This window comes from Eupeodes corollae, chromosome 1 (genome assembly GCF_945859685.1).
Source record: "Eupeodes corollae chromosome 1, idEupCoro1.1, whole genome shotgun sequence".
Classification (NCBI taxonomy): Eukaryota; Metazoa; Arthropoda; class Insecta; order Diptera; family Syrphidae; genus Eupeodes; species Eupeodes corollae.
Window position 1 is genome coordinate 104,116,558 of NC_079147.1, and position 13,488 is coordinate 104,130,045.

Consider the following 13,488-nt stretch of genomic DNA (forward strand, 5'->3'; position numbering starts at 1 on the left):
GATACCAAACAAATATATTTTTTGAAAAAAAAAATCCATCTAAAGGTTTTTTTTATAAATCAAAAAAAAAATTGTCACATTTAAAATTAAAAGACTAAAATATGATTTCATCTCCAAAACAATTTTGTACAACAAAGAATAATGTTTTTGAAATCTGATAAAATTTTGAGAAAAATCGAATTGACAGTTTTTTTTATAAAAAATAAAAATCTAAGAAAAAATTTATAAAAGTTGGTAAAAATTAATTTTCGACTCAAATATCTTTTCAAAACTTTGAGATATTGGCTTTAATTTACTTATATCTTTCAAATAATATTGTTGCCAACATTCAGTAAAATTTTGAAAAAAATCGAATTGACAGTTTTTTTACAAAAAATTAAAAACCGACAAAAAATTTAACAAAAGTTGGTAAAAATTTACTTTCGACTCAAATAGCTTTTCAAAAATCAAACTTATTTTATTTCACAGAAAATATTGTTTTCGATATTCAGTAATTTTTATATAAAAATCCAACAGTCCGTTTTTTCATAAAAAATAAAATCTACACAAAATAGTACGCAAATTTGGTAAAAATTAATAAGAGTACATATAGACAAACTTTTAAGCAAGACAAATCGACAGACGGGATGGGAAGTTATCTTTAATTTCGGGCATTGATGTTAATGCCAACTTGAACAGGTACGAGGTGGCAAATGGAATCTAACACTTCAAAGCCTCTAATGTTAATCCAGGATATTCTAATTTCCATTCTAACCAAAAGGTATCCAAATTGAAAGACTTAAATTCCAATTGCAGCATTAAATCGGCAAATATATTCAACAGACTTTCCTTGAGCTTAATTGCCAAATTTTGCCTCATTTACAGCTGCATTTAATAACGGATTAAAGATCCACCTTGGCCCAATATTCTTCAATATCTCTTCCATTGAGAAGTAATGACACATTTTTTCTTTCAACTTCTCTAACACCATTTTTATAGCAGGTATAAATTCCTTGATATTTATCTCACATTCGACTTCTTCAACAAAAGATTGTGTTGAGGAAAATGGATCTAAGTAGTTTTGATTAAGAAAGGATGACCAAAATTCAATTTTGTTTGTGGATTTTGTCTTTAGCAGTAATGACATTTTTATCCCGTCCTTGAAGACTTTAATTCAAGATATACGAGCAAAAAAGTTCGAGATATCAAATTTAAAATGTATCAAAGAAAAGCTCTTAAGACTGTTGCCACATTATTTTAATTAAACAAAATTCGAGTTATCAAAGTTCGAGCTATCGAAGTTCGACGGTACGAAAAGAAAAAGCAATGGTTGAGGGTCGCGAAATATTTCTTCGTCCGTTTCATGTAAAAGGTTGAAAAACACTGGGTTAGGTAATAGGTAATTCTTGCCTTCTTGAGCTAGCTTAGGGCGTATATAGGTGAAGAGCTGTTTCCTCCTCTTCCTCGTCTATGCAGCTTCTGCAAAAGTTAGATTTTAAATCTTTTTGCCTATTTTTATACTTTGACGAAATTTCTTAACGTCATTAAATTCTGTGTAGAAACTAATAACAATGTTCAATACAAAATGTTCTCTAATTCTGTTGTTTAAAACAAAAACAAACAAGATTTTGATAAATGCAACCTTATTCTTTGGCATTTTTGTTTAATTAAGCAATATTTTATTATTCGGCTTTGTTGTTGTTTTTGTTTTCTTTTATAATATTATATAATAATTACAACATGTAATTAATATTTTTTTTAAAATAGCAATTTTGTGCATGAGAATTTTTAAATGGTGTTTTTCAGTTTACTATTTTGTGTATACACATAAATATTATAATATTTCAATACAACATTTTATTTGATGTTTCTTATTTTTTTGTTTTCTTATATTTTGATTTGGTGTTATTTCCTTTTTTAATTTAATTTTACTTTCTTTTTAACTGGTTTATATTTTAGGGTTTTCCTTTTTTCAGCTTAATCATATAACCTACACTTTAAAATGAAATTAAAAAAAAAATATCATATGTTAACATAATGTTTAGCAGTTATTATCCAAATTTGCCAGATAGTTTGGATTCAAGACTCCATCGTTATTGAAGTCTTCCAATGCGTCTATTAATCTTTCTTCAGCATCTTTCTTTCCCAATGCAATATCAACTGATCCTATACACAAAAGTAGTGCAAGAAGTTGAGATTTTCTAAAAATAAAAGAAGAAAATATTTTTTTTAGAAGCATTTTAAATAATTGATGGTTATGTTTTTCTTTCTTACTTGTAGTCAAATTCAAGTTTTTGCCTCGAGTATCCAAGATCAACTTCCAAGTCAACATTAACTTTGTGTAGATTCTTCTTTAGACAGTCATAGTAGAAGTCAAGTAGACTCTCAGTGTTCTTACGTCTTACATCCGATGTTAACGAAGAGATCATCAAAAGAGCTATGTCATTTGTTGCCCTAGAATAAGATCACTTTTCTTAATGGAGAACAAAATTCGATAACAAATAGTTCTATGACAACTTACCGACTATATGTCACCATTTGCCAATCCAAAATCACACAGTTATCCTCCTTGCCAGGATCAGGTCGGTTTTTCAATAGCAAATTATTCGACCAAAAATCTGTGTGAGTTATCAACCCCATTGGCTCGATTGGCTCCAAAAGGGTTTCAATGATGGTTCGAGTTTTACTACGAACTTGATTAAGAGCCACCAGGACCTCATCCTTGCCACCAATCTCCAACAGAAATTTGCTCAAATGTGGCAATCCATGTTCGACCAATTGTTGATAACTATCTGAAGCTTTATCAATTTGAAATAGGAACTGAAAATGTCAAATTTAGAAATATGGTTAGAGTCAGATTTAGATGACAAAGCTTTAAACTTACTGGATATTTCTCATTGAGTTGGATCTTTTCTTTGAACTTCATTGCCAATGAAAGTGCATGAACAGCTGAGATCGATATTATAGCATACTTTGTCTCATCCAAGGTGAGGCCGGATGTAAAGTGCGCCGATTGATAGCCCATTGGTCGCATATCTTGCAAAACCAAAATACTCTCTGAAGGTTCAGGACTAGATTCTTCTTCATTCAATCCGGTGTTGTAGGTGCTGTGATAGCACTTTGGCACTGCTATAGTCATGGGCTCTGCATCTGCTCGTAAATGTCGCTTTTGGAATTCCAATAAATCAGGAAGAATCTTTAGATGAAAAAATGAAACATTCAATGAATTGAAAATATCACCAATCTTTTTTCTTTAAACTCACCTGAGTGTAAAATTTAATTTCTCTCAAATCAAATTGTGCTTCGGTAACGAAAAATCGGCTGAACGGATCATGTGGCAAAAGTTTTATAAACAATTCTAATTGATGTTTTTCATCTTGGAATTCATATTGGATTTTAACAGCTAAAACTTCACTTAGATTACTTAATCCATTTGAACTTCCTGCTGATACAGTGTAATCCTAAAAAATAGATACACACAAAAAATTAAAAATTTCTTAACAAAAAATTTAAAACAAACCTTTAAAACAAAATCAGCATTATATTTATGATGATCTTTTAGAAAATCTTGTATCCATTCGGTATTGACTAGCCAATTTTCAGTCTCGAACGATTCATCATCAATGTCAGACATTGCTCTTTGTTAAAAGCTGGTTAAAGTAGTTGGCACTTTTCTGATTAAAGGAAAAAACAAATATAGTAAAAATTAGCAAGTTTAAAGTATTTGAAGCAGTAGCTGGGAGCATGCTTTTATATGGATCGCAGGTATGGGGATGTAAAAAGTACAATTCGGTTGAAAAACTCCTAACGCACTTTATAAAAAGAATATTTTTAATTTGCCGAAAAATACGCCAAACTACGTAATAATGCTGGAAACGGGTCTCTCTCCTTTGTTTATAAAAACATTGAAGTTGCAAGCGGGCATTTTGCTTAACGTTTTTAAAATGAATGATTTACGGGTCGTGAAAAAAGCCGTACTAGATCAAAGCAGTTGGTATCGAGAGTGGCAAGATCTTGCTGAGGAATGACAAGTTAATTTTAATTTACCAATCGATGATTTAACAACCGCTAAAAACATTTTGTTTGAAGTCATTTTAAAGGTTGATGAGAAATGGAGAGTACAGAACAACTTACAGCAGATTAAATCAGAACCTTGCAGAGAACAACTATTTTAAGGATTCCAATAATGTCCGTGTGATTTCTATGATTATCAGACTACGTAGTGAACTTCTTGAGAAAATGCCCCATTCTCAGAGAAATCAGAAGGAAGCGCGAGTATTACGGTTGAACTGTTTAAGGGGAAGAATGCAACTGGCTATTTCACTAAAAAAAAGGGTCAGACAAGAGACCTTACGACGATGGTCAAGCGAAGTAAATGAACTTTAAAATGGCTTTTATGAACATACTGAAGTTTTCAGTTGTATTTGGAATGAGTTTTAATTTAAATAAGCGTGTTTTTTGCATATTTCAACTTCTATGTTTCCAAGATTTCCTGGTTTTTTTGTAGAACCATTTGTGATTGCTGATATCACCTTTTACATTGATTGCCAAGCGGCAATAGAAGCGATTACTGCAACTGAGGTAAAATCAAAGCTTGTTTCATGCTGCCGCGAAGAGCTTAAGGTTCTTGGCGCACAGCACAACATTAGACTCTGCTGGGTTCTAGGTTACAGCGGTATACTAGGCAACGAGAAAGTCGATGAATTAGCAAGATTAGGATCAGTGCTTGACGTAAGCCAAGCTCAGCTAGTTGGCTGTTATTTAAAACAGGAACTCTCAAAAAGAATAACTATCAAGGCCGATGAAAGAGCTGGCCCTCTTTTAACAGACAAAGAACGGAAAAAATTATGCAGCTTCACAAGGGATCACTTCGATCTCTTGTAAGCATAATCAACAAACATAATCTGTTAGGTCATCATGTGAAAAAGATGAGAATCAGTTCAGATGACATATGCAGAGAATGCAGTGACGAGGAGGTGCATGAAGACACTCCGCACTTTCTGTGTCACTGTCCGGCACTCTCCCATCAAAGGAAGAAACTGCTTGGCAACTATTTCTTCGGGGACTTAGAAGAATTCTCTAGTAGGCCATTCTAAACTTCGTCAAAGCCTCTAAATGGCTTGACTAACTGAACACATAGGTTTTTCTAATTAGCTTGATTAGCAATACTCACGATTATCACAATGGATCTGTATTGATCTAAGTGTGACGGTTGGTAGCTTAGAAAGAGGAACTCACTCGAAACATTTCGCCAAAAAAGAAAGGGTAAATCTTGTGAAATATTTTTAGCGAATTTCACAAACAAAGCGTCAGAACAATGCCAGGGGTAGCAAGTTTAAAAGTTTGCCATCAAATAGGGCTCACCGCCAGGAGTTGATGTTGTGAGCAATGATCTTAAACTGTGACGGTAAATACATTAACTGTCAGCCCCTCAACCTAACCTAACTATATGTGATGTTTGTTTGTTTTCTAGACTTTACCCAGGTAAAAATTACTATAAAATCTTTTAAAGCATAAGAAAGTATAGTTGCAAAATGCTTTCAATCTTGTTTTATTTTTCTTCAAACCAAATAGATCCGATATTTTATTTCACTTTCTTAAGTGATTTTTCAAATACTAATAAAAAACTTCAAAAGCCCTCACAAAAATGAATGTTTGCTTTTATTAAAATTTGTAATTTTTTAAAATATGAAAAGAAAACTTAACTTAATTTCGGTTATTGCCACATGGATTATTACACCAAGGAGAATAAGTCATAAGACACAAACCACCTATATAATGCTTCCTTTACCCATTTTTGAGTGCAATTAAGGACAATGTGGTTTTATAGGAGACGTCCCTTCTCCTCCTCCATGTTCTTTTCATTATTGAAAGTGCATCAGAGCTCAATTATTAGATTATATCTATTATTTGATTCATCCACAATTCTTGTCAATATGTCATTTATGTTCCTTATTTTATTATGTCGTCAATAAAATGTCACGTACAAGTCTTCATTTTGTGCAGTCATATTTCTTTTTTGTATTTCAATAAAAAACATAAATCAAACTCAGTTTTGTTACGTTGTGTTTTTAAAGAAGTTGTCTTTTTTTGGTATTACTGCAGAAACGCTTTAAAATTGCCAAAATTGAATTCATAGCGTTTTTGGACATTGATGTCCATGTTCTGGATTTCACTTATTGTGAATACACTTTGCGAAAGTGAATTTGGGTGTTCCACAATTCGTTATCGTGAATTGGATTTTTAAACATGCAAATTGATGTTCTGTATTTCGGGTTGTTCCATTTTTCGAACGCATTCAAATCACATTTTTTAATTTTGTGAATTGATCTTTGAAAGCTGCCTTCTGCTAGGAATCGGAGGGTTGCAGCAAGTTTTGAATTGAAGAAGGTATTATAAAAGGTTCTATTTCCCTTAGAACATATAAAAAAGCGTCTTTGCTTAATCTAAAATAACTTAATTTATCAGAACAATTCTACATAATTTTCACACACGTAAAATGTGTCAGCAAATCCAATATACTTTTTTCTTTCTTATTTTTTCTCTTGAATTCTTCTTCCTTTTTTTACTTAAAATTGATAATAATATTGCATTCATCTTCAAAACCGCAAACATTTTACTTCAGAAACAAAATAAAAATGTATGATTCTTCAGTTCTGACAGTTCGAAGCAATTTCGAAGTTTTCAAATTCGATCGAATTGAAGAACATGCATTCCATTTCAGTTCGAAATTCGGAACATGAACAATTCTACATAATTTTGACTTACTTACATTGTGTCAGGTAAATCCAATATATTTGATTTGTCTCGCAAAATTCGTCTTCTTATTTTTTCTCTTGAAATCTGTTCAATTTTTCACTTAAAATTGCAAATAATATTGCATCCATCTTCAAAACAGCACAAATTTCACTTCAGAACCATAATAAAAATGGCTGATTCTTCAGTTTTGACAGTTCGAAGCAATTTCGAAGTTTTTGAAATGGATAAAATTGAAGAACATGCAATTTCATTTCACATGAAATTGAAAAGTACTTCAATTGACATTCGATCGAAATTCGGCACATGGGCGTGAAAGTCATAATATAGGGAACTTGTCACTTAAGTAAGTTTAACACTATAAGTCGCAGGCTCAGATTTTTAATCAAAAATGTGTTTAAATGTTTTTACTTGAAAAATATTTGTTGCACATACAAAATTTCATAGAAAATAGACTTTGTTTTCATTATTCTTGAGAAATACTGATATTTGAACTAAATACTATTTTTTTTTTCATCATAAAACTAAATAAAGAGAATTATTCAAAATCTAATAAACAGTTCCAAAAAACCGGCCCCTTAAAAATTTTACTGATGAAAGCAACAGTAAAATAAATTGTCTGAGGAGCAAAGCCTCAAAGTGACATTTAATTTAATGACGTAAATTTACTGATTGTTATAAACGCTCATCAGTAAAACCTTTCAGATTCCTCCTGTTTCAAATTTTACTGAAGGATTTTACTGATAGCTTTAACCGGTCCCTTAAAAATTTTACTGATAAAAGCAACAGTAAAAAAAAATTGTCTGAATAGCGAAGCCTCAAAGTGACATTTAATTTAATGACGTAAATTTACTGATTGCTCTAGACGCTCATCAGTAAAACATTTCAGATTCCTCCTGTATCAAATTTTACTGAAGGATTTTACTGATAGCTTTAACCGGTCCCTTAAAAATTTTACTGATAAAAGCAACAGTAAAAAAATTGTCTGAGGAGCGAAGCTTCAAAGTGACATTTAATTTAATGACGTAAATTTACTGATCGCTATAAACGCTTAGCAGTTAAACATTTCAGATTCCTTCTGTTTCAAATTTTACTGAAAGCTATAACCAACCCCTAACTTTAAACTACCAATTATATTTGGCATCTGATGAAATAAGTTTGATTTAAAAATCTATCAATTTTAGTGGAATTTCTTGAAATTTTTTATTTCTTATGTAAGCAAATAGAGATTGGATTTTTCTAAAAAAAAATTAAGCGCTGAATGAAATCATTTTGACGTCAAAACCATCATTTATTAAGAGTCACCCATTTTTCGATTCTCTTTCACACTGCCTTTGCATTCTGCTATCCATCGGGTGAACTACATTATTCCAAACCAATTTGACATTCAAATAAATAGCTGTTCATGTAAAAATCTTTGGAATGTTGGATAAATTCTTTTGATTCATACAAAAAAATTAAGTTTAATCAATCCACCTAAACAGAATAATTTGTGTAATTTTTGAAAATGGGCAGTATTGGATTTTTTTTGCCAATTGTAAGCAGAGGAATAAGAGAATCCCCAAACAGAGACCTTTAGAGAAATGTTAAAAAGTGTTAATATTCTTTTATTTACAAAACAAATATTCTAAATTTAGCAATAAATTAGTTTTCACTTACATTTTGCTTACAAAAATTAGCAAACCAGACATCAAAAATGAAAAATCCCCTGCATTTTATATGTGGATCTGAATTTTATAGAACAGATGTTTTCACATGAATAGAAGAATACCGCGCAGTGTTACCGACGTTACCGACATACACAGATTCACTTTGAATGAATATCAGAAAAATGATTATTGAAAATGAATAGCAGATTAAGCCTGTTTGTGTTCTATATTGTATAGATCTTAATTTTATAGAATGAATGTTTTCACGTGAAAAGAAGAATACCGCGCAGTACTACCGACGTTACCGACATACACAGATTCCACTTTGAATGAATAGCAGAATAGGCCTGTTTGTTTACTATCTTGTATAGACCTTAATTTTATAAAAACTTTACTGAATGTCGAAAACAACATTTTCTATAAGATGAAATAAGATTTATGCCAATATCCTACATTTTTAAAAAGATATTTGAGCCGAAAATTTAATAAGTTTATCAATTTTTTTGGATGTTTTATTTTCTTGTAAAAAAACTTCAATTCGACTTTTCTTAAAATTTCACCAGATGTCAAAAACGTTATTTTTAATTTCTTGAAATTATTTTGGAGATAAAATCATTTTTTTTTGTAAAATTTTGAAGGTAACAATTATTTTTTAAAGTATGAAAAACCGAAAAACAGTTTATTGATTTTTTTCAAAATCTTATGAGTTTGGTATCACCTACCATTTTAGAATGTACAATGTCATTGAGGTCGGTAATATTATTGGTTCGGGAGATATTTTGGTTTAACCGAAATTTTCACTTAAAATAAAAAAAAAGCACTCAATTTTTTGAGAGTCCCTAACAAAATTCATTTAAAGTCGATATCATCTCTACTGGTTCTTGAGCTATGGACGACTAAAAAAGGTTCCCGAAAGTGTACGTACTCACGCACGTACAGACATCTCTCTAAAAATATTTTATGTATATTCTAGGAACCTTCAACTCCGAAAAATGTCAGAAATTTCAGTTTGGCAGCAAATCGCACCGATTGCGATAACGCCCTATTGAAAGTTAACAAAGAGAATAATTCAAAATTTGGGGGACAATTCCAAAAATCAGAAACTCATCTATGATTTTTCAAAAGCTCCAAAAATGCCACTGAAACACTGAAATCTGCATAATACACAGTTCTAAAGATATTTATTTTTCAGGGCGGTAATTTCCAAGTTCTTCAAAAAAAAAGTCCAAAACTCAGAAACTCGTCTATGATTTTTCAAATGCATAGTAAAAGTTCCAAAAATTCCACTGAAACACTCAAATCTTCATAATTCACAGTTCTAAAGATATTTTTTTTTATTTTTAAAGATGGTCGTTTCCAAGTTCTTCAAAGGTTCTTGTTTCTAAATTATATTTCTTCTTAAGGTATGACTGAAAAAACAGTCTTAACTTGCATTTCCATTTGCATTCGCTTTATAAAAAGCTCAAAATGGTTTGACTTGTAAGAAGTAGTTCTCTAGATTCATGTGGTATCACAATAAACCTTTTCTTTTGGCCGTAATGTGTGGATTCTAAATCCGCAGCCATGTTAACCTAACCTTACCTAGACAGACAGAATTTATGTCTCATAACATTTCCCAACTTCTTTCACAATTTCATGTTTAATTGAAATATTTAACTCGATGAAAACATATATTTTTGACGAGCCTATTTAGAGACATTAAGTACCTACTTTACTTTTGTAGAAATGTTATTTCATCTTGTTTCGTCTGCGGGTCGGGTCGTCTGACGATAGACAAACAAATCAAAGTACATTGCACTTAATAAAGAACCCACATTAAATCACTATTTTATTTTACAACACTAAAAAACCACAGTAAAAAATAATAAACAAAACAAATTTACAAATTAAACTGATTAAGTAGGATTGTTGGTTATGTTTTTGAAACTTAGTTTTTGCTTTAAGAGATATATAAGCAGAGTACCTTAAGGGCGGGGTTCAATATATAAACAATGGAAGAACAAGCTGCTCTTCTTTGTACGAGTACATCTGTTTCCGTTTCCTAACCCTCGGTCTTTTTTACAAAATTAAAAAACTTTTTAATAGCAGTGACATATGAATGCAGGACCAAAGGTGGTTAAAGGTTATCCATGTTTTATAATCAATATCTCAGATCAATTTATTTCTTTTTATAGAAAGTTCAAAGAAAGAAAAGAACTTTAACCCTTTAAGGTTCGATTGTCATTGTTCACTTTTTATAACATACCCTGGCACAAGGTCAAGTACAGTGCATATGTACAACACTTAATTGTTGTGTTTCCAATTTATTGTTTTTCTTTTTATTTTCTGTTCGTAGATATTTTCATTTTTCTTCACACACCCAATTAAGTTAAACAAAATAATACTAAAGAAAAATCATCGACTTTAAAAAAAATATATGTGAAAGCTATTTGTGCGTCTAGACATCGTTATACCACATAAAGTGCATGCAACCAGCCGAGGAAAGCCTCCTTCCTCTGCTCAAACCCTCCTTAGTCATTATGTTGTACTCCACACATAAAATCATACAAAAACTACTTTCGAGTTTTGAGATACTATAGATGAGATAATTTATATTAAAAGACGACCCATTCAACTGATAGGCAGAAGGGCTTATTTTTTGAATCTTCACTTCATACCTTGGACAAAATTCACGGTTTTATCGTTGTTGATGATTTTTATTTGGACACCTTTAATAAATTTTATGTTTTTCTTGTTCCACTGTTTAAATTTTCAATCAATTTTTGTGTTGTCGAAAAAAAAACAAAAAGTAAATCCACTCCCTTTTTTCACAAAAATCGACACAAGACACGATTGAAGCACCACCACCATCGGCAGAGTACACTCGGATTATGAGAAGAGATGGCAATGGCGAATTCGACGACGATGACGACGGGAGACAGACAAAACTGACTCTATGACGAGTACGAGAAGCGAAACACGTTGCCTGCCAGAGCCAGTGCCAGAGCCAGCGCCAGAGTCAGAGTCAGTGAGTGGAATACGAAATCTCGCGTCTCTTTGGTCTCAGTCTTAGTCTCGGTTGGTTTTGGTGCTCCCTGCACGGCACGGTCCTTATCAATCTGCCTTACTCCACTCCAAGTCCAAAATAGTCAATTTCGTTCCAAAGACTGCTCCAGTGGCAGTCTAAAGGGGGAGAAAATTCTCTTTTTGTATGTTTTGTGTTTTTTGAATGCACCACAATTCAGAGAGCAGCCGCCCGTCTCTCGCCGTAGCAGCCAGAAGCCAGAAGCAGCACTCGTAGTAACTGTATGAGAACAACTAAATCATATGGGCGCAATTTTTGTTTTTTTTTTTTTCGTAATCATCAGACGACTGAGAATAATTTTATAGAGAATCACTTTTTCCACCCCCGAAGTGTGGAGCATAGAAAGAACCTTGAAATAAGTGTTGCCAATGCTGAAACATTTTATAACAATTTAATGTGTATCGTAAATATAACTTTTATAAGATTAAAACTTAAAAATAGGAGAAGTATTGTCAATTTTATGTTTTAAAAGTTACTTTTAAACTGTAGTAACCATGGTGAGATGGTTAGTGCGTAGGACTGTCACGGCAGAGGTCTGCCTTTTTTGGACGGGAACTAACAAATCCTGTAAGAATAATTATTGTCATGATGAGGCTTTCTCAAATAAACATTTCGAATTCGGCATAAAATTGTAGCTCCCCTCTATTTCTGAATGAACCGCACATAGTAATTGTTGAGAGTTGTAAGTGAGGTTAGGTTGAAGTGACTGTCCGTGACAAGGGCGCATCTAGACTTTTAATCAGGTTATACGCTTAACATATAGACGAGTTTTTACTCACCACTTTAAAATGTTCTTTAAAGAGTAAAGGAGACTAACACAATTTAAATAACACAATGTGTATCTTAACCTTAAATGTTAACATTGCAAGGGCTTACGTGGCAAATTTAGTCTAGTATGGTCTAACTATTTAATGTGGTCGATTCGCTGAAAGCATTCCAAGATTCCAAAAGTTTTCTAAATATGTCATACTTAAGAGCAAAACACAATAGTTTAAAAAGTTTTCGTTGCTTTCACGCAAAAATGTTAGAACTTTTTTTGAAGAACAGTATATTCTTTTTTATTGCGAAAAACGCTACAAAAATTCAAAAACCAAGAAAATGAGAAAGAATCTGATCTCGATAATTGTCTGGCTTTTTTTGACGTAGTTATTTGGGACTCAATTTTCGTGAGTCTATTATTTCTATAGCTTTCAGTCTGCTTACTCGAATATTAGAGCTGATGCTAGAAAATGTTTTGATCTTAAAGGAGTCAACAAAACTTAAAAAAAGTGTTGCAAATTTTTCCACCGCTCGACCGACCCGACGGAATGATATTTAAACACTATTGGATTTTCGAATTTAATATTAGCTACGACCGTAGGCGACTTTAAATTCTTGTTTATTTGTTTTTATCTTTTTAGAATTAATTAATGACTTGCACTTCCCGATGTGCCGCGAGAATTAACGTGACAATTTATAAGAAACTCCAGTCGATATGTCAAACAGGTGAATAAAAGTATTGCCAGCACGGTAGCTTTGCTTAAGGGGGGGTTTTGATCAGGCGAATATTTTATTAATCGAGGTGATCAATAAAATTGTTATCAAAATGATATCGAAATACGAAGGGGCGCCAGAAAACTTTTTAATGGAAGTTTGCCAAAACCAAGAGCTGAAAAATTAGTCTTCAAACAAAGTTATGAAATAAAAGAGTGGTTTTATTTTCCAGATGGGAAATTAAAATTATCGTCTTTAAAACTTTGGCCGTAGCCGGGATTAAAAACCAGAATCTTTTATGACAACAAAATTACAAATTGACATTTTGAGATTGACAGAAGGTCAAATCTCGGTAAAAGATATGAAAAATATAAAGTTCGGAAAATATTAGTTATCAAACAAAACTGGTAAAACACAATAAAAAAAATCGCTCTAAGAAAAATTTCGTCAAAGAAAAAAAACAAACGGTTAAACACTTTCCGTAGTACCGGAAAAACAGACTGTTGACGCGAAGGTCAAAAGGACTAATTAGAAAAAAAGGACACAAAAGAAAACAATATTCTTAGA

General features: G+C 31.9%; 2 protein-coding genes across 3 annotated transcripts in view; one reads left to right on the forward strand and one right to left on the reverse strand.

The window, feature by feature from the left end:
* LOC129941976 (E3 ubiquitin-protein ligase RNF19B-like) overlaps positions 1-13,488 on the forward strand; it is a 147,373-nt gene that overhangs the window by 102,886 nt on the left and 30,999 nt on the right. The window lies entirely within an intron of this gene.
* On the reverse strand, positions 1,916-11,662 carry LOC129942127 (uncharacterized). Its single transcript, XM_056050971.1, has 7 exons — positions 11,042-11,662; positions 3,500-3,653; positions 3,243-3,440; positions 2,864-3,175; positions 2,501-2,799; positions 2,254-2,433; positions 1,916-2,180 (listed from the first exon to the last, which is right to left on the reverse strand). The coding sequence occupies exons 2-7, from the start codon at positions 3,611-3,613 to the stop codon at positions 2,021-2,023; spliced, it is 1,263 nt and encodes a 420-aa protein (XP_055906946.1). The 5' UTR covers positions 3,614-3,653; positions 11,042-11,662; the 3' UTR covers positions 1,916-2,020.

What these genes read in the sequence shown, in the direction of transcription:
- LOC129942127 (XM_056050971.1), bottom strand. Translation starts at nt 3,613, where the DNA reads ATGTCTGACATTGATGATGAATCGTTCGAGACTGAAAATTGGCTAGTC. An exon ending in CAAATGGTGACATATAGTCG is followed by an intron (nt 2,434 to 2,500) that starts GTAAGTTGTCAT and finishes ATCTTATTCTAG; the next exon opens with GGCAACAAATGACATAGCTC. An exon ending in AAACTTGAATTTGACTACAA is followed by an intron (nt 2,181 to 2,253) that starts GTAAGAAAGAAA and finishes TTTTATTTTTAG; the next exon opens with AAAATCTCAACTTCTTGCAC.